General features: G+C 36.8%; 1 protein-coding gene across 9 annotated transcripts in view; it reads right to left on the bottom strand.

Annotated features, from left to right (window-relative positions):
- The window catches only part of LOC122714105, a 221,895-nt gene that overhangs the window by 41,082 nt on the left and 155,236 nt on the right, over positions 1-25,577 (bottom strand). For 4 of the 9 annotated variants that reach the window (XM_043935137.1, XM_043935136.1, XM_043935139.1 and 1 more), the window contains exon 3: positions 4,425-4,571. In XM_043935137.1, the coding sequence (XP_043791072.1) occupies positions 4,425-4,512 (88 nt within the window). In that variant the 5' untranslated portion in view covers positions 4,513-4,571. Of the gene's footprint in view, positions 1-4,424; positions 4,572-6,101; positions 6,196-7,805; positions 11,229-25,577 lie in introns of those variants that run through there. The other 5 variants (XM_043935135.1, XM_043935143.1, XM_043935140.1 and 2 more) reach the window with 4 other exon arrangements.

Here is a 25,577-nt window from a genome sequence, read left to right as displayed (position 1 = left end):
AGTGGAATCCTCCCTCTAGAGGGAATAAAAATTGCATCCGTGAGAATGGAAATTACATTGAATACGCGTTTTATGCGCGTTTATGAATAATACATACCGATATTAATATTGGGAATTTTCCGAAATTTTTATTTCGCGTGTAATTTTTTCCCCCTTCGTTTTCGTGTTTTATGAAACTTGTGAAATTGTTTGTAAATTTTGTTACGAATTATAAGAATCAAGATGTTCGACAATTTTTCGTACAAGTAGATCCCGAAAGTAGTCTTCTCTTTTGTCAAGATGAATTTTAGAAAAGTTTAAAGATCGTTATTACACAAGTTCCTCCACTTCAAACCTTCCATCTCCTTCGTCCACATTCTTCTCGTTAAAACGTCATTTTAATCTCCTCGTTAAAACGTCATCCCGCTCTTCTGTAAATTTTTAAGGGGTAACTTAACAGAACAGAAGGGTCGAGAGAGAGAGAGAGAGAGAGAGAGAGAGAGAGGAGGGCTTATGATCTTTAATGAATATCCATTTTCCTTAATTTTACCGTCATTAAACTATTTTTCCTTTCCATAAATTAATTCCATCAACGTTCCTCCACTTCCGCTCGCCGGAGAACAACCGGAACTCGCACAGAAGTAGTCCGTCTTATCGCGCATATTCTTTCGCATACGTTCGCGGGAAATTCGCGCCATTTAACGTGGAAATTATAACGCGACGGATTAAAATTTCGTCGCATTTCTTTTATGGCCGGCGTTGGAATGCACTTCCGGAACGAAATAGCCGGCGCGGCGGCCAGAAAAAATTCCAACCGCCGTCGCCTGTGATAACAATGCATCCTATCTAATTTCTCCGCCCTTCCTATGCCCCTCCCCTTCCGTCCAAGAAATATCGCCACCCTCGGGAAAACTTCATTCTTACGCGTTATCGACGATAATAATATAATATTATTATTCTCTTGATATTAACCCCGTCGTTCCATTCCGTTTTCTTTTTAAAGAAGCTTATTATCGTTCGAGATCGATGAGAAATAATGTAGAAGAGAGGGAAGAGGAAGAGCAATCGAGGATGGTTAACCGGCTTTTAGAGTAGTTTATAAAATTCTAGCAGAGAAATTTCATGTTTCGAGTCGGTTTGTATCTTCACCATTTCGATACTTCGTCTCCGTACCAAGTCAGTTGCAACAATCAGATTTATAAGATACGATATAAGAGGATATTAAATCTCGTTTCGAAGAAAATATTATTTCACGCGAGTATGAAAGTTTTGAAGATTTTCTTTTTTCCTTTTCTCGCGGATTTAACTTTCAATATAATTTCGGGAACAGAAGAGAAGGAAACGTATCCGGGATTTTGATATTTCCATTGGATGAAAGGATTGACTCACGATTCTTTTTTACCGGTATATCGTTGTTATACAAGGAATTTTCATTCTCCACGCAACTTTCGGTCAATTATAATTCCGACATCGAAGGAAATTCCATGGAGTCTCATCGTCCTTCGAGATAAAGGAGAAAAATTCTTTCTCACGTTCGCCGACTTCATTCGATTTTCCCACGATCTTTTCCCGGTTTCCTATTTCCCTTACAAATCTTGAGCTTTTCAACGATAGAATTCTCCCCCCCTCCGAATATTCCATCTTTATCGAGGTTACGTTTCCAGCCAACTTTAAGCGTCGCGTAGAAAGGTAAAAGTGTGTGGGAAGAAAAACGTGGGAACGCGAAGATAAGAGCATCGTCGTATCGCGAGAAGGTGTTCGTTACTCTTCTATCAGCCACTACAACAAATTTGTATTTGGAGGAGATTAGTGAAGATCGATAAAAATAAATGTAAATAAACGAGTTTTTGTTCGAACTTTTGGTCGAAATGTTTATCGCATTTCAAACAAAGCGAACAAATTGAATATCATATTTCGCGTAAATATTTGAAATAACATAAATGGACAGTTATAAAAAAAAAATATTGTAAAATATTTCTTGAAGAACGAATAATGTCACGTATAAAAATTAAACGAACGTAAATTTTTAATACTTGAAATACTGTTATATCCTGTTAAATATTCTGAATAACAGTGTCAAATATCAATCGGTGGAAATCATCGATCAACCATTTGATGTTTAAAATATTTGCGTAAAAAATATCCCGAAAAAACCCGTGTCAAAGCATCATTCGAAAAGATCGCTATATGGCCATTTGATATTTAAAATACCGTCATTACATTTAAAAACATTTTATCCATCGGCCATCTCCATTGTCAAAGAAATCGTAAAAAATCGCCACTCGATATTTAAAACACTATTCGCCACTCCACGTTTCAAAATGCGCATGTATCCAGTATCAAGGAGTAGCAATCGCGAAAATAGGAAATGGAAGGCGCGCGCTTACGCTGTAATTTCCTCGCAACGAGAGTCGGAGATTAAGTTGCACAAGTAGCGTTGTTGTGTGTGCAAAAACGCGTGGAAAAGAAACGATGGACGAGCGAAAAAGAGCGGCGTTAATTTGGAGTAATTAGTGGCCGAAGCACGAACGATCGGTCACGCAAGTTGGTTTAATTGTAGAACCGGTATGATCATCGATCATAATTTGCCCGGATCCGGATTTGCGAGTTCGTGTTGAATTTCGCGGATTATTTTTGCCACCTCGCTCTCCTCCGTTTTTCTCCTCGTTACCGACGATTTTTCTTATTGCATTTGCTTCTTTTCTTTTAGCCATCATCTCTTCGTTATATCCCCCCGTGGATGGATCGAAGGGAATTATGTTTATCACGATGTTATGGACGGTGTGATTATACATTACGCCGGAAATTGGTATAAAGGAAATTTTTAAGGGGCGGAAATTGGCTTTGGGATTGGATGGACGTTCGTAGATTCGTTTTTTTAAAAAATTCGTTGGAACCAATTCGCAACAAAACGGTGGATCGAGAATTGTTTTTGGAAGCGAGTTCAAACGAAAACGAAGCAAATTCGAGAGGAAAAATTGGGAAATGGGGTAAATTTTTGGATACATTAGTTACTTTGAAAATAAAATAATCGCATGGTTATGGAGTTTGTCTAAAGTTTAAAGTACACATTGGAGGTAATTTGGAATAGTTCTAAGAACACACGTGTTCGAATCTGGTTCATAAACTAATTAAAACTATTACGAATTGTTTTAACGAATTGGAAATTCCTTATACCTCTTCATTGTTCCTCACTGTTTCGATTATAATTTTTTACCCGGAGCAATTGCTATTCTAATTGCCTACGTGCAAACCTTTGTAGTACAAAAAAACGTGTTAAATACGATTACACCTTTCGTATATCATCAAATATACGAAAAGAAATCTTTAAAATTTGTTCGTATCGTAACTCTACTCTTTTTTCGATTACAATTTTTTATTCAAAGCAATTGCCGACTAATCCGATTGCCTAGACGTGCCCAGGCGATATCCACACTCTATCCAAATGTATACAAAAAGAAAAAAAAAAAAAAATCTTGAAAATCGAATGATCGACGAAGAATTATCGATTTCTTGGAAATGGACAGTGATAAATAAAAAAATTGGTAGTTTTTTTAATACCAAAAAAACATATAACGACTGCATTATTTGACTCAGACTCAGTCGCAAAATATCGAAACAACATTTCATTTTGAACGGTGGCTGCGATTGATCTTCGATAGGCGGGTTGTTTGCGCGTAAACGAATTTCAGAGATTATTTCCGGCCGGCAGCCCGTGTCATAAAAAGCGACAAACTGTGATCTCTTCTCGTGTTATGTTATTTTTTTTTCTATTTTTTCTTTTTTTTTTTTTTTTTTTTTTTCCCCCATTCGATCGATCGAGCACGGTAAACGGTCAAAGCGTTTATCGGCCGTCCAAACGGAATCGCTTACGCGACGATACGTGCGACGGGAGTAAATAATCGCGTCCCTCGCGAAAATTCGGCGGACTTTGCGAACTGCATCGACAAAAAGCGATAAATGAGAACGCTCTATCCGGCGAATTATAGCATCGCGATCGATCGAAATTCGTCGCATTTTTGCTGAGAGATAGGAGCGAATATACCGTCCTACTTTCTAATCTTGATTACTATTAAGTTTCCAATTTTTCGCTCGTTACACGTTGTTTCGAACATTTTGGAGACTTGATATTACAATTTACGAAGAACTCGAAACCATTCGATTCTTACGCCAGAAAGGGATTCTATTCTTCTCACTTGCTCTTACGCTTCGTTGTTATTTGTTCTTACTTTATTTTTCGATGTGGAAATGGCCTCACATGCAACAAAAACATAAGGTGGAAATTATTGGCGGTAAATATTCAAATAAATATTTCTCATAATACAGCGTTGTTTAGTTAGTTGTTTACAAAGGATTGAATAAAATCGCAAAAAATTCGCAGATACAGATTATGCGAAAGGGAGAAAATAAAAAAGGAAAATTGGGAAACACGGTGAAATGCTCACCTGACGATGTGGCAGTGATCATGACGGAGACAATGGCGATGACGCCGAGCGCCGATGCAGTCGGCCGCATTCTGCAGCAGCCGGTCATATCGAGGATCCGCTCGCTCTCAACCTTCAGGGATCTGCTCCATCCCGTTCATCTTCTTTCTACGCAACGAACAAACGAAATTGCACGATTAAAATCTTGTCCACTGTTCCGCAGCTTCGTCACTTTTGAAAACAAAGAGTTGAAAACTATTTTTGATCATTCTTTTTTCTTATTATTTTCTATAAAAAAAAATGATAAATGTAGAAGATACGAGGTATTAAAAATGCAGAACAAAAATTGTTTTCGATGTTCAAAGAATCGTATCTATTGCAATTTTTTAATTGCAATTAAACGCGAGAAATAATATTTGTAATAGACTTAAACGTTCGATACGTTTTATCCACCTTAATTTCCAAGAGTTTGTCTCCTTTCGCGTGGTTGAACGTTAATGAAATTCCGCGGTCACGACGCGTTCAGGTTAGCGTTTAATTAAGACTAAAACTTTCTCCCAACCGATGTTTTCTAAACTTTTCATCGGATTGAAATCAATATCCGTATCGTATTTTCAAACAATTTCGATCCTCGTTCGTTCCCGCATACTTTTCTCAAACCGAGTTAAAAAAGTCGACCCACGAAATAAATTAATTTCGACGCAACAATTTCTACCACAATTCCTAATTTTACATCTTAAACGTGATCTTCCGAATATTAACATCAATATTCTTAATCAACCTTTAACTACCGATGCTAACCATTCGAAAACTATTCGAATATTCGAATATCCACGCGTCCTCCACCACGTCACGTGCTAATATTTCAATTGGTTCAACTCTACAAATATCGAGTAGCGATCGGATCGAGCCTATTACTTTCACGCGTGTATCGCAATTAGGGGGTCACGGGGTTCGCCCACGACTCGTTAGCGGATTCGAAACGTTTCCGATGGAAAATTCAGGTGGACTGGGGCTGAACACCACAACTGTACGATACGTACCGAAAATTCCAACCTCGCACGGGGATCCCACAGGACTTTATGAACGCTGTTGCAACGCAACAATGTTTGCACCGCGAGTTAATACGGGGACACCTGTAATGTCGTTACACGGACACCGCCAAAAACGCACCAAGACATCGTTCCTCTTGACGACGATTCGATTTTGATCGCGGAAGAGAAATTTGCATCTAAGATGTCGTTTAATCTCGTAAAGAAAATATGCATATTCGAAACGCAAATTTTATTCGAACGTTTACGAAATTCTTATCTCTATACTTTTGAAGAGAGAAGCATTATTTGAATATTTTACAAGAAAGAAAGTACAAGAACTTTTGCAAGAATTTTGCAGAGAATGTTAAACATCGAAATTAAAAATTTTATCCGGACAATTATCGAAATGAAATTTTTAATCTAACTCAAAGATAGGATTATTTTAAAGTTTCTCGTTTTATGCAGTATCTGGCTGACTTTAAAATCATTCTTCTTACAGCTTTTTCCACTGTAAGAAAGGACTGCTCAATTTATTTTGATATCAATGCACGCTCTTCAATGCGCATCAAACTCGATTAAACTTAGTTCTATTCAATTTACCTCCTCGTCAACATTTCCAAAATCAATACACCACACATTCTCTCCACATATTCCTCCTCCACACCTTTTTTGGTTTCGTCTCGCTCCATTCCACTCGGTAGTCTCCTCGAGGTGCAGCAACGAGTATTTCGAGAACAGGCAGAGAGAGAGAAAGAGAGAGTGGAAGAGACGCGTCTGCAGGGGACAACCGCAATGCCGCAGACGGCCGTGACAAATCTCGGTCGACTTGCAATTGTAATGTTTAATCAGACGTGTAATTATGTCTACTATGGTTCGAGGCTGGCTGGCTGGCGCAGCTCGCCGACCGGAGACGAATGAAATTTCCTCCCAAAAGCAAGTCGAATATTCGCGGGGACGTTGATTACGCGATTTAACCAAGGTCCGCACGCGCCACTTCCGGTTCCTTCTACACAGCATCCGCTTCCTTCCTCTCCGAGTAACGAGCGTTCACCCTCCAAATTCACTCTCCACCGACCACCGTGTTTGAGAGTTTAATCGGTGCAAGCGCGGATGTTGAACTTTGCCGCCTAGGTGTATTTTATGCAAAGCATTTTTTCTCTCTCTCTTTCGAACTTCAAAGCTCCCCTTAACGACTGTTTCACGTTTCTTAATGATCTTTAATCATTTTTTTAATATTTCTTTTCTGTGTCTCTCTAGAAAAGTTGCAACTATTAGTTAAGAATTATAATTGAAAAGTTTATTCGAGATAATTTTCGCGTGGATGTGGAATCTATTCATTTTTATTCAATCGAACGACAAGAAAAATACAGTTACCCTTTTCGACGAGGGAAATTACATGGAATGCCAATTTTCTAGGGATATTTCTCAGGAGGGGGAGGAAGAAGAAAAAAATTTGCGCGAGAGAGGATCGAATGGAGGAGCAGCGTCAAAAATTTCCTACTTTTTGCCGCGTGATTTATTAGTCAACCGGTGAACGGGGTATGGTGAAATTCTCGACTGATGTTATTAGAAAAGTTTAAAGAAGTTCGTTCGCAAGTTTATACGGTTTCCACGGCGAGAGAAGCCGCTCGAGATTTCGTGCTGTTTTAACAAGTTCGAGGACGAACGCGGGAGAATAAGGGGTTTGTTTTCTCAGCCACCGTCAAAACCAGTTTTCTAATTTAAATCGTGAACAACCTTTGGAAGGCTTCCTGTTAAGTTGTTTCATCGTGAACACTGTTTCTTCAAGGGGAGATCAAATCCTTTTTTCTTTTTTCTATTTTCCGCTCGTACTGCAATGTATATTGGAGTTTCGTACTCCTCCATTTTAAACGAAAGGAAACCAAAAGAATTCTCTCTTTTTTGGATGTATAAAATTTCGTTTTACCATACACTTCCTTATTTTTTCAAGTGTTTACGAAGTGTTTTTTAATTTGTTGATCAATCGTGAAAATTAAAATTCTAGATAGAAGGGAAAAATGTATCATGGAATTAATTGCTAAATTCTTAATCGATATTATAATGGGACAAATATTTATTAACAAAAATTAAAGAATAAACTAAAATTGTTCGCGAATTTTATTTTTTATTAATTGAGATTAATTAATTCCACTTCTAATTGAAATTAAAAATGGAAGATAGGATGGAAAATGTTTCATAGAGCAATAATAATTTTTCCAATGCATAAACATCAAATAAAAATAAAATAAAAAATGTAGAGAGATTTACGATTAGTTTATTCCTTAACTTTTATTCGCATATTATTACAAATTATATCAATATAATACAATTGATTATTAAATTAAACTAGTTGAAAATGTTCATATACTCTCGTGTCAAAATCCCTTTCGAATTGGAAAGAAATTCTTTCGGAATGGTCAGCAACAACAATCCGATCTATCCAACACCGCCTCAAAAATTACATTTTCGAATCGGATACTTTTATTCCTTCGGTGCAACCCAATCAAATAGCTCCCAGTCTTCCAATCTTCCGCCGCGAATTTCTTCGGAACAGTTATTTTTCGCGAGGCTCGCGAGACCGATACAACAAATCTTTATTCTCCATTCGATCTCGCGGGACAGAACATCCCAACTCCATCGGAAGAAGAAGTTGAAACTTGGTCGGACACAAATGACCACGGATCGTCTAACATTTCCCCCAGAAATTGATTCGTGAAATTTAAAACGATAACACCTGTTGTGAATTCTCACTCAACTTTTCCTCCTTTCTTTCCGTTTCCTGAATATCCGAATTCTTGAATGAAATTTTTTCCAACATTGTGTCATCACTGGCGTAGAACTGGTAAAACAAGTTCTGCTGTTGGGGCCAAAACTTGGAAACTTGGTCAAGTCGAGAACATTCCAACGACTCGAGGTAACAAATGTGTTGAATAAAATTGTGTTAAACACAATCTACGATTATCTTTGTACGAAGCTTTGGTTGAGCTTCTAAGTTCGAGTTATGATTTTTATCGATACCGTGACGAGTATACCTTTTTTTTGAGTTATATTCAATCGAGATGTTGGAACGATTCGTCGTGAGCTTCTGTTATCGATATTTATTCTGATGGGTTTTGTTATATAATTGAAAATTTGTAATTTGTACTTATATAATGTTTAATTACGATTTAGAGTTGTAATTAAAAGGGCAAAATATTTTTGAAAATAATTAAAACTCGTACATATGTGTAATATTGTACGATATAATAAATTTCTTTCGAAAATGTTCAATTCTTGAATAGAAAATTTAGATATTTATAATTTTTGGATCTCGTATTCAAGAATTGTGCACAGAGATTCCGTTAAACTGTTTTATTTCACTTGTCTGACTCGAATGATTTTCTTATTTTATTTATTACGTCATGATTGCTTTACTCTTGGCTAAATTCGCTCTTTCTTCTTTTCAAATGTTACTTAAATTTCCTCAGTTCTTTACGAGAGTGTACGCAATTCTTGTACGAATTTCCTCAAAGAGCAACGTTACGTCATTAAAAAAGTTCAGTAACAGGCATCGCGAAATAGAAAGACCGAACGTAACGACTTTTATTCAAAATAGAAAAGAAAAAGAAATTCTACCTTTTAATCCCATTTCGTTTTTCGAAAATTCTCATTCAAATCTCGTCCACTCTTCTTTCAAACACATTCGAAACATTCATACAAGCCTCTTCTTATCATAAAAAAAAGAAAAAATTATATTTATTTATGTGTGTTCCGATACAGGAACACACATCACTTCATAACGAGCGATACGATTTTCTGCAATTACGAAACGTTTAAACATCAGATTGTATTAAATATAACCGCCAGATTATATTTAACACTCGTTTCACGATTTGCATACAATCGTATCGCGACGCATTGTTCAAATTTTAAAAAACGGAACCGCTTTCACAGTTATCCCGTTTTGGTTCACGGTCCATCACATGCAAAATTTACGAGCCGTATAAATGAACAAGAGGATTTTCTCCCCCATCGTTCGTTCCCACATATTGCGACGACGCGGTGCGGGCTCCACATACCACACCATGCCGAAAAATATTCGTTAATTAAACAGTTTCGCGCGGAGGAACGGGTTTCCATTAATTTCCATCGTCGTTCATCGAGTGTTTTTCCATTTCGCCGAAGAAAGCAAGTCGAGAGACCCTCCTCGGTGTTCCCAACGATCATCAATTTTTAATCACGACTCCTCGATACTTCGACAACTCTTCAACGGATAACTCGTGAAACTTTTCCAATACTCTTTACATCCTGCGGTACAGCGATAAATCATTCCCTTTCCCGTGGAAAAAATTGAAGAGGGAAGAATGATGTCATTTTAAATGATCGAGAAAACGATCGTTTCCAACACGTGCAATGGAATTATATTAATCTCGCTAATAATCCATGGTGAATTCGGTTCCGATTCAAAGAAGCTTTTCCAACTCTTCCAAATTCCCTTTTTTAATATCGATGAAAATCTTCAGATTTTTTTTTATCTTTGTTAAAAGATTACTTGCTTATCGAACAATATCGATAATTTAAATATCGTTCATTTCTTCTACTAGTAACTTGCGTTCTCTTAATTTTGAAAAATTATTTCGATATATATGAGATGAGATGAATAATTATAAGAAAGAAGAGGAAATGGTTTAATGTTATTTAATAATATAATAAGTTCGATTTTCTTTGTCTCTATCCCTCCATGGGGGATGGCAATAATTATAACGATCGTTATTCCATTAAGAAAACGAGAGAGGCTTGAACTTAATTTCTTCCATCGTCAAGTTTCACGATGTCGCCCGTGATTAACAATCCATGCTTCGCAACAGAGTCGCTGGAAATATCGTTTCTCTTCCGCTTCTTCTTTTTAAAGTAAGTGTCGTTGAGGTTTCTTGATTAATCACAGTTGCCGTGTTAGAAGAATGGGACCGTGTCCGAGCTTGATTCCGCGGCTAGATAATATATTTTCGTTTCTTATTTCTCTTACCAACCGAATTACAACTTTTTAATCAATTAAATTATTGAATTTAATTTCACAAATCTTCATCGTTAATTCTTCGAAATTTTTTTGAACCTTAAAATCACAATCGAGAACAATTTTTATACTCGATATAATTCGATTTGTAAGAGTTTTTGTTTAATGTAACTATTGAAAACTATCTTTAATTCCCTATATTACATATACCATGGCGTTTAAAGTAAAGCTAAATAAAAAAAATATTTACAAAACTTTATCGTTCCCTGTGCTACGATAAATCAATCCTTTATTCGTTTCAATTATCTGATTTTTTAACGTACAAATCAATTTTTCTTCATATCAATCTTTACAAAAGAAATTCTTAAACAATCGCAATTTCCAAAATCTTCATTCCAAAATTCGTACGCACTTTCATCGTCGTTTTAATCGTTCTTCCTTAATCCTTCCCCTAATCCTTATTTCGCGAGAGAGTTGGAACACGTTAACGTTGTTTTAACGATTCATAAATTTCTGTGGGGGTCACGCTGTCCAGCCGGTTCCAAAAGTTCCAAGGGGAGAAATCTGGGGCGGCGCGTCTCTCCGATATTCCACGGATTAACCGAGAAATCGATCCTCGAATCGATTGACGCTCATAGGTGTAGATTACGTTAAAACACTCCGCGAGAGATGAATTATTCACACGCGTTCCTCGTTTCACGCTCGATAACGTTTACAACGTTCGTTCGCGAGGACGGACGGAAACTAACTGCGTCTCCTTCGATTCGACTCGATTATTGCGTCCTAGAAATGTTGATGTTTTGGTTTGGGCTTCTGCGTGTGTTCGAACCGAGTCTGCTTTGTTTCTATTTCTTTCGTCTCGTTTATGTCGAGATTCTTAGAAGGCGGTGATAATGTTATATTTATTCGAGATTCTTAGAAGGCGGTGGTAATGTTATATTTATTCGAGATTCTTAGAAGGCGATGATAATATTATATTTATTCGAGATTCTTGGAACGGAACGATAATATTATATTTACACAACGAATTACGTCGAATTCGTATTGGAATAAAAATTAAACTTGAAATCTATCGTATATAAGGTGTTTACGTTTAAATAAATAACATATATAAATAATATGTTGCGATGCCAGATCATCAGAATTTGTAAGAAATATAGAAGAAATATAAAAACAAAATTTATTTGGAAAAACACGATCCGAGTTGTAAAACAATCCTCCATCTTTCTTCCATTTTAAGAAAAATTATTCCACTTCAAAAAGCGATCCGAATGCTTTTTACCAAGCATTGCATTTCTTGTTACGAATCATTCTTCGAAGCAATTTTCCCAAAAACTAATCCTCCTTCTCGCCTATCATCAATCACGCCTTGTTCCCGATTAATTTCGGCCGGAATCGATGAGAGCGATAAAAAGACCAAGGGAAAACGAACAAACAGCGTTCGAAATTAAGTTCTTAATTAAACAACCTTGGATTCCCAGCCAGCCATCGTTGTCGCCTGTTGGAAAAGAGGAGAGGGAGGGGGGATTGGACACACCCCGTGAAGAAGACGAGAAACTCTTGACCAAATTCGCCCTGCGGAGAGATCTAATTTCGGCTTGTGTCGGCCGTGCACGCGTAATGATAAGTTTCGTCTAGGATAATGAATATATTGTATATATATATATATATCTCTTGAAAAAAAAATAAATATTTTTTTAATTAGAATAATCCTCCTCCTTGTTTCCTTGCCCGTTAAAATCCGTTGAAACACTTCTATTTTTTTTCCACGTGGAATTATCCACGTCGAAAATTTGCATCACGATATTTTTTCCTCGCGGATGAAATTAAGGATGACAACCACCACGCCCATTTTCATCGATTCGAATGAAACTCGGGTAGAAAAAAACAAATTAATCCAATGCATACGGGGGGAATTATTTCAATGTTTCTCGTTTTCGTATCGAAATAACGACACGTTCGATATTATTAAATATTGGATATCGTAATTTTGAGGATGAGGAATTAATTACGATCGTAAAATATTCTTGGACACTCGTGGGTGGTAATTATTTTTGTAGAAAATTTCGTTAGATTTGTGACGACGATCTCTTTGTATTTTGGCTCTCTTTTTTATTTTATTATTTTACAGTTTATTGTTGTACTTTTTTCCCCCCTCTGATTTTTCGTTAAATAAACGGAAGTGACTTTCAACGGCTCTTTATGAAAATACGAAGGATCTATTATAAAAGAAGGTCGCAAGAAAGGGTTGGAAAATTATCTCATAATGCTGCGCTAGATGAATAATTATCGTGCCGCGGATTTTTATGCATTTTATGAGAAATTTAAATGTACGTATCTGAAAATCCGAAGAATAAATTTTAACGTAGCGTTATAAAATACATAAAATATCTAAAATAAAATGTATTATGATATATAAAGGATTCGGTTTAAATTACATTCTCTGAAAATGGTTTATGCAATTAAAAGGAATCCCTTTATTCACAACTTTCCGCTAACAAAATCAATTAAACAACAATTTTTATTTCAACAGTCTTTAATATTTACTCAATTGATCTATCAATTGAAACGATAACGAAACAAGTCATTTTCAGAGAGGATATAATTTATATTGATTGGCTTCTATCCCTCTGCGTAGAAAATAAAATTTTTTTTATAATTACACCACGACACAAATATGAATTTCCATATATATAAATATATCCACGATCCTTAATTAAAACATATTCTTCCATATTCTTTCGAATTATCAGGATTGTTTATTCGAAACACGTTTTCTCATTAAGACTCGAGTCGAACTTAAACTATTCTAACTTTTTGTTCGCAAAGAGAACACTTGAAACTGAAAAATAATCGTTGCATGCATCGCAAGCAGGAAATAGATTTTTCTTGGGTTTCAAGACATGGCTCCAGTGTCTCCAGTGTCTCCAGTAAAAATTCTAAATGCGACCGGGCCACAGTTCAATTTGCACTCGCGACTTCTTGCCGTTGTTTGTGTTACACGTTCCCTAATTAAACGTGATATTTGAGTTTGTCCTTTGTGCAGAGTTTCGTCTTACCAACGGACCCCGAGAAAAGGGGAGAAGTAAAACGTTTCGAAGAAATCTAATTTCACCTGGGAGCCGAACTCTCAGACGAAAATTGCGAAACAGCCCTTCCTTTATTGGAACGAGTTTGATAAGATTTTTAAGAAATTCAAATTTATTTTTGCGCAACACTGAAATTCTCGATTTCCCTTGCGAAGCTTTCTCAGAAAAATTAGAAGATTTTCAAAGTTTCCTCCCGCACGAAATTTCACGAGAAGATTAAAAATTAAAAAAATATCACAAATTCTGAAAAAAAGCTTTCACTTCTCGATGATCTATCGAAAAGAATCAAATAACAAATCATTGGTTTGATCGAATATTCGAGGATATTCAAATTTATTTACAGAAAATTTGAATTTTAGAAATGATTTCTGTCGTCAATCAAGTTTCCAAAAACTCTTAACTCTTCAGGATGACCCATGTGAAACACGTTAAATAATTATTTCGACACAAGATTCAAATATATTTGCGATTCAATTGTAATTTCACAAACAAAATCTCGCCAGGAAAAATTCGGAAGCATCGCTGAACGAGGCACAAATCAATTTTCACAGAGATTTCGTCTACGAGTAATCCCTGCTACGGCGAAATCGAAAATGCATACGGGACGAAGGTATAAGCGGGTGAAAGTTTCTCACGTGCGTGTTTTATGGTGGATATCGAGTAGGTTGGGCAAAAAACCAGCTTTTTGTCGAAACGAATAACGATAGAGCCGCTTTTATCCTCGCACAACCCTCACGTACGTCTTTCTCCCTTTATTTCCGCGGTGAAGTGTCTTATAAAGTTTCCGTCTTCTGCGGGATTCGTTCGTGCCGAGTGCAAAGTCCCATTCGATTCAACGTATACTCGAGAAATTTATGGATAAGTTGCTCGATGTTCCCCTGCTTGAAAGACGTATATGTGAGTTTGGATTTTTCTTCGACTTTGAAGGGAAAATTCGTTTCAGTTTTTGCCACTGTTTAACGTGGATACGGGTATCGATGTGTGGAAAAGTATTTCGTGCATCCTCAGCAGAGACAAAAAATTTCGTGGAATAAAATGCATTTGGAATAAGAATGTTAAATTAATGTATAATAATTCCTTCCAGAATTTCTTCCATCGCGTAGAGGATTAAATTATAATGAAATTTTAAGAGTGGAAAAAAGAAATGAGAATGCAAGAAATTCTTATTATACTTGGAAATTCGTTTCATATTTTTGTCAACGAATATAATATTCGACGAAAACGAAGGAGAGCGTAATCCAGAAATTACCCAAACGAGCCTAAACGAACGATCATTAAAACAAACGGCTACAATTAATCCCAAGACCGGTCATTTATCAATCCGACTGGCTCGCCCATTAAAATCCCCTCGATTCCTCGGTTAACTTTATATATACGTGACTGGGAAATCGACCATCGCTACTTTCACCCTCAACACTCGAATTAACCACGAAACGATCACCAATAATTGTATCAAACGCTCTCCAAATCTCTTTCCAACACCGCGAAACATCCCATAATTCCATCAAATCCGATTATTTCGTTTCATCTGATCATCTCGAACACTGAAGCGAATCTAAAAAAAAAAAAAAAAAAAGAAAGGAAAAAGAATTAGACGCGAGAAAGATAAAGTTGGTGAAAGCAATACATTTCGAAGAGAGGAGGGAAGAGAAATTCGTTCACCGTAAAAACGTTAAGGTCTGAGGGTGGTCGTGGAAAAAAAGAACTTCCGGCCAATAGCCGGAAACTTGGCCAATTCCTCGACGACTCGAGCGCTCGAAACGTCGTTATCCAAGTTATCCTACGGACAGGTGGAGGTGCCGTGTGCCTAAGTTTCCGCTTCTATAATTGGGAGTGGCAGAGACAGAAGGGGTTACCATCCAACTATTGTGTAATACCGAGATACATCGTATTAATTCAATATGTAACTGTGCTGATAATGCTCGAGCTGCAATTTGTTCGAGAATACTGGATCGATCTCTTAGAGATTGAACGAATTCGAACGAGTCGATGAAATTTCTTCTCTCAAATTGTTGGGAAACGCTCGATCCATTCCTTCTCTTTTTCTCTCTCTTCTTTGTTATCTACTCTTGAATTTTCAGGAGAAGAAGTTTTCTTCCAAGTCTTCACTTCCAAATTTTCAACTTCGCGTATCTATTGAACTTTGACCAGTGGTTGCCAAACTGATATCGATACAATGGTTCTTCGTAACAGTTCTACGAGAATTCGATGCTTAGATTTGTCGATCCAACTCTGTTAAGTCGATATCCCTTTATTATTATATACTCGTGGTTAGTCAAAATTGCTTGAATTAAATTGATACGAGCCTCCTTCTTTATTATTATTTCCTCGAGCTCGAAATAATTTGAAAGCCTTTCTTCAAGTCTTTTCGTTACATATAAAACTTTAAATATATGGAACGTGATTTCGAACAAGTTTGACTAATCAGAACTCGAGATCTCGAACATTACAATGCACGGAACGACGAAAAGGATACTCGGTTCGAAATAGATCGGTAAGAACGAATCTCTCTGCGTAAAGTACTCGCCATTGCGGGCAACGCAATCCATCACGTCGCTCTGAACGCGGATCTACCTCCACTTTCGCTGTTTTTCACCGGATCGACCGGCAAACCGACCGACTTTCATCACCGAATGTTTTGCAGAACGCGTCCATCCACGACCCTCTTCTCTCCCTCTTTTCACCTCTATCCACGCGTAAAAACGATCTTCCAGAATTTCTGATCGCCTTGAAAGTAAATATTTTGCGTGTAAAGTGCGTGCAAGAATTGACTTTTTCGAAGATAAAACGCAAGTTTCGAGACAGATTGCTGTTGAGTCTATGTCCAAGGTTGGATTCGTATTCGTTGTTCCTCTTTTGTTATAGGTTCCAACTATGGATATATACGATGAGATGCTTGAGAATTTAATTTATCGTTTGACAGAAAGTGAATTGCAACGAGTGCAAGATTAACAAATCCGAATGATAATCGTAGGATAAACGTTAAAAACGTCTTTTGTTCAGTGCAGTTTTCGTTACTTTCTTGTGTAACACACATGTGATAAAGAAGCTTGATAAAGAAGTTATTTATTTATTCGTTTTCTTTTGTAGAAGAAATATCTAGATCTCAGTCTGTTTCTTTAAATTTCGAAATCCAGGAGATAGATTGTAATTGGCGAATTAATTGACTATACGCTGTGCAAACATTTTCTTCATTTAATTTCGGATTCTTACGTGTTCAATTTAATTCGAAATTGACTCGATTGAACTCGTTTCTACAGTAATATTCTCTCGAGCAATATCCTCGAATTGTGTTAAAGGAAAAAGAGCGCGCTTCGACGTAGACGGTCGAAACAAAAAGCTGACCCATTTGAATTTTTGGAAAAACCGCACCGTCGACGAGCCAACCGTTGAATCCCTGCATCCCCTCCGGCATAGACGAAACACCGAATCTTCTGTGTCGACTGCTGTGTCCTTTTCTCCCTTTTTTTCTTTTTCCTTCTTCTTTTTCTTTTTTTTTTTTTTTACCATGTTTTTAATAATATTCCACTGCATGCATGACGACGCGTACAAGGAAATATCCGACATTTCTTTTTTTCACGGTTTAACATAGCGAGTTTAAATGTATAGAGATTTGTTAAATTTAATTCGACGAAATGAAATGCAAATAAAATTTCATCCCATTCCTCTTCTGTTCAAATTTTAAAACCTTAAAAATAATTCTCAGTTTTACTTTTTTTGTAACCTTCGTTATTTTTACTTATTTTTTTTTTTTATTCTTTCATATTGATTTTTATCTTTATTTTCTTTCTTTCTTTTAAATTCTCTTCGACGTTTGATTCGAGACAATCAAATCTAATCGTCTACATATTGTTAGATTTACTGGAAAGGCTCTCTCTCTCTCTCTCTGTTTCGTGTATACCTTGCGACAGGGATTTCATTCTTTGGCTTGCGCTTAATAAACACGTGGCTCCGCTTCAGGACAATCCCGAAACTTGTTATTAAAATACACGCAGCGCAGGAAAGTTTAATGAAGCTCTCTCTGTATGAAAATTCACAAAAAAAAAAAAAAGAAAGAAAAAAAAATGCAATATAAAAGTTGCTCGAACAGAAAGACAGAAAAGTTGCATCTATAAAGAACGGCTCGTGATTAAATTGTGACGAATTAAAACAAATTTTTTGGCGAGCGGTACATTTCGAGCTTCGAGTATTATTTCTCTGATGCTGCATATTTCAAAAAACGAATTGTATTCGTTACGAAAGTTACGATAAATACCGATAAAAAGTTAACTCGCGTGCCGATATTTTGTTATTTACGTGTCGTTTGAAATTTTTTTCTAATTTTATGGAATACCCTTATACCAACTGGCTCGAAGCAGACGCGAAATATGGAAATATTTGTATTATTTATAAGAATTATTTGATGCGCGCGAAATTTTTTTTACTCGTAAAATTATTTTTTTGTCTGTGAATTTATATTATATAATGTATTTCAGTAATAAAATTCAGCTTCAAATTATCGCTCGCGCATTAATATTGCAATAATTGCACAGTGGCCTCGTTTTAAATTTATCTTGCGCGCAGAATTACATTACAATATGATCAGACATCCCCAATTCTTCTTACAGAATAATTTATTAATTGATAATTAATACGCGTATTGTGAAAAATATAGAGATAAACAACACGTTCAAAAACATACATTTCCTATTTAAATAGTTCTCATACAATTTCCAATTGAACGGAATAATCAACCAACTAATACATGTATGAAATTCAAACAACTTTATTCATACAACTCATCCTGTTATTATTATATACGAAAATTTATCGGTACTGATGTCTGCTAACTTGCAAAATTTCTCGAATAAATTTACCGAGCTATTTAAAATTCTCTTTATCTTGCAAAATATCTGATCAAACAATATCCAAATTCCCATTTTCTTTTCCCTCCCCCTTAAAAATCAGCTTCCTTTATAAAATATTCATTCGTGTATACACTTTACAATACGATCTTCTCAAAGTTACAATACAAAATTGTTGCCTAAATTCTCATATTCTTCTTCGAAAAGATGCTGAAAGATAAGCATTTTCGAGCAAAAGTTGGAAATATTCGAAGTCGATTATTAGATTTCGCAGATCTTATCCTCCGGCGAAAGCTGGTGCGCATCGATCGCTCAACGAATAGAACTTCCGTTTCACAGTGGCGCCATTTTTTGGGGGCAAAAATAGGATCGACCTGCGTTTTATAATGAAATTTCCAGGACCACATTAGGACCACCAGGTCATGTGCAAAAGAGAGAGATTCAGAATACGAATAAAACGTGCTCCATATCGAGAATTGTACCAGTTGCTGTGATTCTTGAAGAACAGTTTTGTATAGGATATAGGACGACAGAGGTTGAAAAGTGAAGATTATGTATCATTAAATGCGTTATTGCACATGTTTTTTGAAGACATGGTAGTAGATTGTTCCTTTAATTTTAAAACAGTAAGAAAAGGAGGGGTAAGGATAATAATAGGGAGTTATTTGGTGGTGCACGTTAATCGTAGAGAATGAGTAAACGAGTACAAAATGGAGATTATACTGTTAGAATATTATTTGAAAAAAAGTTATATGTTTTTTAAAGACGTGGTAGTAATTTGACCCTGTAATTTTAATTTTAAAGAAGATAGAAGATAGGGGATGAAAAGTAATATAGATTTTTTTGATGATGTATATTAATTGCGGAAAACGAGATTAAGAAATGAAGATTAAAATATCACACGTGAAAAAGTTACACGTTTTTTAGGGATGTTAGTTGATGTTCTAATTTTAATGTTAAAAAAAGATGGAAAAGAGAGGAATGAAAAAATACGGGATTTTTTCGACGCACGTTAATTGCGATATTTCAAAAAATTCTATATTCTCATTTTACCTCCTCTCGAGCATCCTCTAAATAAATGATAATTATCAGAACGAAATTAGAAAAGTTAACAATCCCTCCACCACTAAGGAAAGATTGACTAATCGAATAAATAACTTCATCGGCCACGATTTTCTTCCACTCTTATCGAAATTAGAAAAAGTTAGCCTCATCCTAGTCGATCTCGTGTTCTAAAGCTGCGATTGTGTGCATCGTTCTACGTTCAATTTCATAATTTGCTCGACGAATACTAGAGAGAAAAAGTACTATTCTTAAAAAACGATCCTTACGTAAAATTAAATTTCAAAGAAATTATTCCGAAAGAATCATATCTTCCAAGATAACAATTGTTACTTATTGTTCTCTTGAAGAAATCCAAGGGAAACGATTTCTCAATACTTTTCCACCTGGTATGGAACACCTGGATATTATCCTGGAATATCTTCCAGAAACTGACGATGATGGTAATCGTCGCCAAGTCCAGAGAATGAACGGTAGTCTTCGAATTCCTTTTGTTCGAGGATAGAGGATAAAGTGTCAAGGAAGGGATAAAAGAAATCTATCTTGACACAAACGAATATCCACGATCGTTGATCCAAATTTCGAAGGAAGCGTCATTAATCCTCGAAGTTCCAACATCATCATCATCATCCGTTCCGATTATCCTAATCGTGAGAAGTGTGTGTGTGTGTGTGTATCACGTATCCATCGTGCAAAAGGAAAGATATAGACTCTTTCCTTATTCTATTACGCGCCCCTCAGTTGTTCGGGAAGAAAAGAACACCCAAGGTAAGCCCTTTCAGCGGTTGCCCTGGGGCGTCGCCGTCTTCGCCATTATTCCAACAACATTACACCGAGGAGCGACGCCTTAAAGAGCCGCGTAAATACGAGGCAGATATAAATTTCCATTTGTCTCGAATACAGCGTGCATCGCACGCCAGAGTTGCACGCCCGAGGACACTCTATTTCGTCTTCTCTTTCGAGTAATTTTATCCCGAAAATCGTTTCCTGTTCGACGCCAGGCGAGGAACAGTTTTCGAAAATTGGATGTTTCAGTTAGATAACTTTTTCCGAGAATCTTTCAAAGGATGCAGAATTTTGTTGTTGAAAGCGTAAGGGATATTTTTTGTTGATTTAAGATGAAGAAGTGTTGTTAGAATTCTTAGAAATGATGGATGGAGACTGGATATTTTGAAACATTTGTTGGCCGATCTTAAGATTCCTCTTCGAGGAATTGTGTCAGTATCAAAGATGTTTGAGATAAGATCAAGAGGGATTTGTTTCTTCTTGTTTCCTCCTTGAATTCTTGAAAAGAAATTAAAACGTTAACAATAATAATTCCACAATCTTTATTCGTCGTTGAAAGAATTAAATTATCTCGAGGGAAAAAGAAAACACACCTCCTTTCTTAATCCAATTAAACTTGAATTAAAAATTTTCAATTTAAACGATCCAACTTTAAACAAGTGCCGACAAAAAAAGAGAATATTTCGCGGTAATATGAAAACTACTTCGTTATTCCAAAACACATTCCTACTTTATAACATAAAGGATCATTTAGAAGTTTAGGACTCGAGAAGAGAGGCAGATCAACTTTTCCAATATAAATTTTCACCGGAATGGAATAGCGAAGGGACAAGAAGGAGAGCAGCAGCAATTTCGTCCACCGAAAACTTCTATTGTCCCCTTGCCTAGTCTTATTTTATAACGCCCAAGACTTTTCGGTGAAAGGCCTCGTCCTGCATTCTCTGTTTTGCACTCGTTTACAATCAGGATCCTCTCCAGAAGACCAAGCTCCTACCGAAAATGGCGCTTGTAATTTCAAGGTTTTAAGCAAGAGTGGAGAAGAAACTCTGGTCGAGAGAGAACGGGCGTGCATCCAGCCACGGTATAATGAGCTCGTCAGATGAATTGGGCTATTCTCGAGCGTTCTCTCTCTCTCTCTCTCTTTCTCTCGTGAAAACGAGACCATCTCTTTAACCGGCGCCTCGTTTTATTTTCGAATTATTTTCCATCCCCCAAACGGCTAATCGGCTGTTTTGTAACCCGATTTCGCGATCGTTTAATAATTCGTCTCGTCTCCTCCTCGTGGAAATTTTCTCCAAGAATTTACTCGAATTACAGGCGTTTAAGAGGTGGTCGAGCATTTTCTTAGCAAATCGTCTTACCTCGTTTCGAGTCGTGGCCGAGAGAGTAAGCAACTTATACCTCGATTGTGAAATTTCGAATAATCCCTCTTCTAAAATTATCGATTTATTCTCGAGAATAGTTAGGGGGAAGAACACGTGATGTAACAGCGAATCGTTTCAGAAAATATTAAAATCTTAAAATAATGGAATTTTTCATCCAAGAGATTCTAAATTTGATCCTAGACGTCGTATCGCTTTTTTTGAAGTTCGCGAGATTCTTTAAATTTCGGAATGGAAGCGGAAGAAGCGAAGGCGCCAAAAAATAGTCGGGTTATAATATCCCAGGGAAGATTTATCGCGGCTTTTTAGAGTCGTTACGCGTAATGCGCTACTTAGCAGGTAGCAATACCAGTAGTTTAGTTTTCCGGGTTGGAGGGAAACAAGGTGGGCGGGGATCAATTTTTCTTGCTTAGCTTTGGATAAAAGCGGTGGCGGCGACGCCCGGCAAACCTTTTACGCTTCATAAGAGCGCGACTCGTGGAATTTATTGCCCTCACCCGGGGATCACGGTATAAAGCACGCCCCGCTCCTCCTCGATATCGACGACATCGCTATAAACGTGGAAATTGCGTGCAACCCCGCGTCGTGTCTTCGAGCTTCGAAGCTGCTCTCACAACCGAATCGACGTTTCTCGCGATATAAAAAACCTGTCGTTTCGAATTTCGAATATACGCGTACAATCTTGCCACGCGTCGGATGGAAATATTTTCCCACGAAAAAAAGTGTCTCGAATCGGAGAGAAGCTCCATTCGAAGGTGGAAACGAAACGGAACAGCTATTGCTTCTTCCGAACGAATCATTTTATCTTCCGCTTTTACCAAATCTTCCCTCGTTCTCTCTCGTTCTTAATTCCAAATACTAGAAAAATATCGAGGTATGATGGTTTCCCCATAATATATCTCTTCCAGATATCGCGCGAACAATTTCACGGAGAAGGAGAAAAAATTGAAACGAAATGAAACGTAAAGGGGTAGATGTATATATTCAATACAGGTGATGGTCAATGGGAGACACTCGAGCGTTTATATTAATCTTCCCTCAGTTTGTTCTTAATTCCAAATACTAGAAAAATATCGAGGTAACGTATAACGATTTCCCCATAATATATCTCTTCGAGATATATATATCGCAAGAACAATGTCACGTTATTCCACGAAGAAGGAGAGAAAAAATTGAAATGAAATGAAACGCAAAGGAATAGATGTATAATGATGGTCGGTCGAATTCGCCATCTTTTATAAGGGATACTCAAATTCTTATATTAATCTTCTCTCATCTTGTTCTTAATTCCAAATATTAGAAAAATATCGAGGTAACGTATAACGATTTCCCCATAATATATCTCTTCGAGATATCGCGAGAACAACGTCACGTTATTCCACGGAGAAAGAGAAAAAATTGAAACGAAATGAAACGTAAAGGAATAAATGTATGTATTCAACACANATCGCAAGAACAACGTCACGTTATTCCACGGAGAAGGAGAGAAAAAATTGAAACGAAATGAAACGTAAAGGGATAGATGTATGTATTCAACATAGGTGGTGGTCGGTCGAATTCGCCACCTTTTACAAGGGATACTCAAATTCTTATATTAATCTTCTCTCATCTTGTTCTTAATTCCAAATATTAGAAAAATATCGAGGTAATATACGACGGTTTCTCCATAATATATTCGAGATATCGCGAGAACAACGTCACGTTATTCCACGGGGAAGGAGAGAAAAAATTGAAACGAAATGAAACGTAAAAAGGTAGATCGGCCCTTGCAAACGCGTATGTATATATATATATATTTAACACAGGTGGTGGTCGGTCGGATCGCCACCTTTTACGAGGGACACTCGAGCGCTTATGGGCGGTGCATAAAGCCCGGCTTTTGTGAACTGGAACGGCGCAATACACCAAGTTGATGCACTTAATGCTCGTGTTTCGCCGCGGCGTTTAGAACTTTCCTGATAACACCGCGTAACGCTTCCGCGTAATGCCCAACGAGTGCTTATCGGTTATTTAGTGCGAGCGCGGCCGTGCTCTCTTTTCGCCGACCGTCTTTCCACGGATGTTTGTTTCTTTCATCGCGTTCCGCCTCGAGCCAACCCCGTACGTATGAAAAGGAAAAAAGAACGGAAGATAAGAGGAGAAACCGAGAAGAGAGGCAGCTTTTTGGAAACTGGAAACGAGCATTTTCCGAATTTCTGGAAATGACTGGCAGAGTTTGTTTAACGGATTTTTTTTTTCTCTTTTTTTTTTAAACTTGTTAAAATCGCGAGAAAGAGAAATAATTAATATTCCTTTGGAGATAAATTTTGGAGTAAAGATAAGAGGTTGGATAAGTAGTATGGATTAATCAAAGAAGAGGAAGGATATTATTATTCGGGTAAATAAAATAAGAGTTGGCCAGTCGCATAAAAAATTAATTAGTTTTAAGATTATTTCGAATAAAATTATTTTAAATAGTAACTTCGAGCTTAAAATGCTCGAAATACATTTATTCGTTATTATAGTTGGTGTTCTTCCGTATAATGTTCGGCTCTTTCGCGCTTAACTGTTATACTTCGAATAATAAATTATTCGAGTAACTTTATTCCCAACTTTTACCGTCTATAATTTTGCCCATCCCTTTCCGAACGAACGAATAACACGTATTAAACCAGAGCTAAACCATTTAAGCGCGATCGAGTAATCAAATAAATTACGTTGTTATCGGCCGAATTATGAAACGATCCGACTGTTATGTGTCAGAAGTAGGCCATCGTCTCGCTATTCTCACACCCATCAAAATCGCGCTATGACAAAAATCCCTGGGCAACCAGTTCCCGACGCTTTGCCTCAAAAATTTTTCACGACATTCGTCCTATTTCTTTCTCTGCGCCCCGTTTCTATTTCGTCCACGCGTTATCCACCGGCTCGCTCGTTTTATTTCTCCCATTTTCCCGAGTCCCTCGGCTATCACGACCTCATCTGCATTCCACTTTTGCATCACGAGCATTCGTCCCTTGCTAATGGTAAACGCGGGTCCAACGCATACAATGAAAAAAGCCGAGGTGGGAAAAAAAGGGAGGCAAGAATTTCCAGCCTGCCCGTTTTTATTTCAACTTCTCGCGAACCAAGGAAACGGAGTTAAGCGGTTAATTCACAATGCTGTCTGATATCTCGCGTTTCTCTTTCTGTGTTTGGAAGCGAAGTTTTTTCTTTCTTTTTTCTTTTTTTTTTTGGAAAATAACCGTGTACGATTTATTCATCGATTGAAATTTCGATATCAATTTCTTTTCCTCGTATCATGGTATTTGATCGTGCAAGTTGGAGTATAATAATCTCAATAGGGAGTATATTGGTAGATATATGTGAATAGAAATTGTTGATGGCACAAAGACGATTCAGAGAAACTTTTTACAGAGAGAGAATGAGAATCTTATTACAGGAAATATCGATAATCTTGATACACGAGTTATGCAAGAAATAATTAAATACGTTAAATAAATTTATTTTCGATTTTAATTCTATTAATCGCGTTTTATTACATGTCGAAATGGATATGAATAAATTTCGGAATGAAGGCATTTCCTAACAATTTTTCTCTCTCTCTTTCTCTTTCTTTTTTCCATCCTCTAAAGCGCAAGCGACCATTCTACAACGTCGATTGTGTGGATATTATGCACGCTCGCTATTATAAGTTAATGGGTTTTCAGGTTCACCTCCCCGTGGCATTAACATCACAGCCTTGCCTTTATTGCTAAGCGTTATTAGCGCAAGCATCGCGGATCGTCCTTGATTCGTACACCATCAATGTACTTATCGTCGTCGATTCAACGACTGCCGTTGATTTTCCCTTGTTCTTCGATTCTTTTGTTCCTCTTTTGTTATTTCCTCGATTTTGTCGATACGAAATGTCGAGAGATAACTCGAATCGAACTTGAAATTATGAATTAGTATTTGAATTTAAAAAAAATAGTAATCAAAATACTGCAAATATTAATTTTGAAG

Source organism: Apis laboriosa, unplaced genomic scaffold (assembly GCF_014066325.1).
Source record: "Apis laboriosa isolate Shangri-la unplaced genomic scaffold, ASM1406632v1 scaffold280_cov157, whole genome shotgun sequence".
NCBI lineage: Eukaryota > Metazoa > Arthropoda > Insecta > Hymenoptera > Apidae > Apis > Apis laboriosa.
Note: the sequence above shows the minus strand (reverse complement) of the source record. Positions and strands in the feature narration are given on the sequence as shown.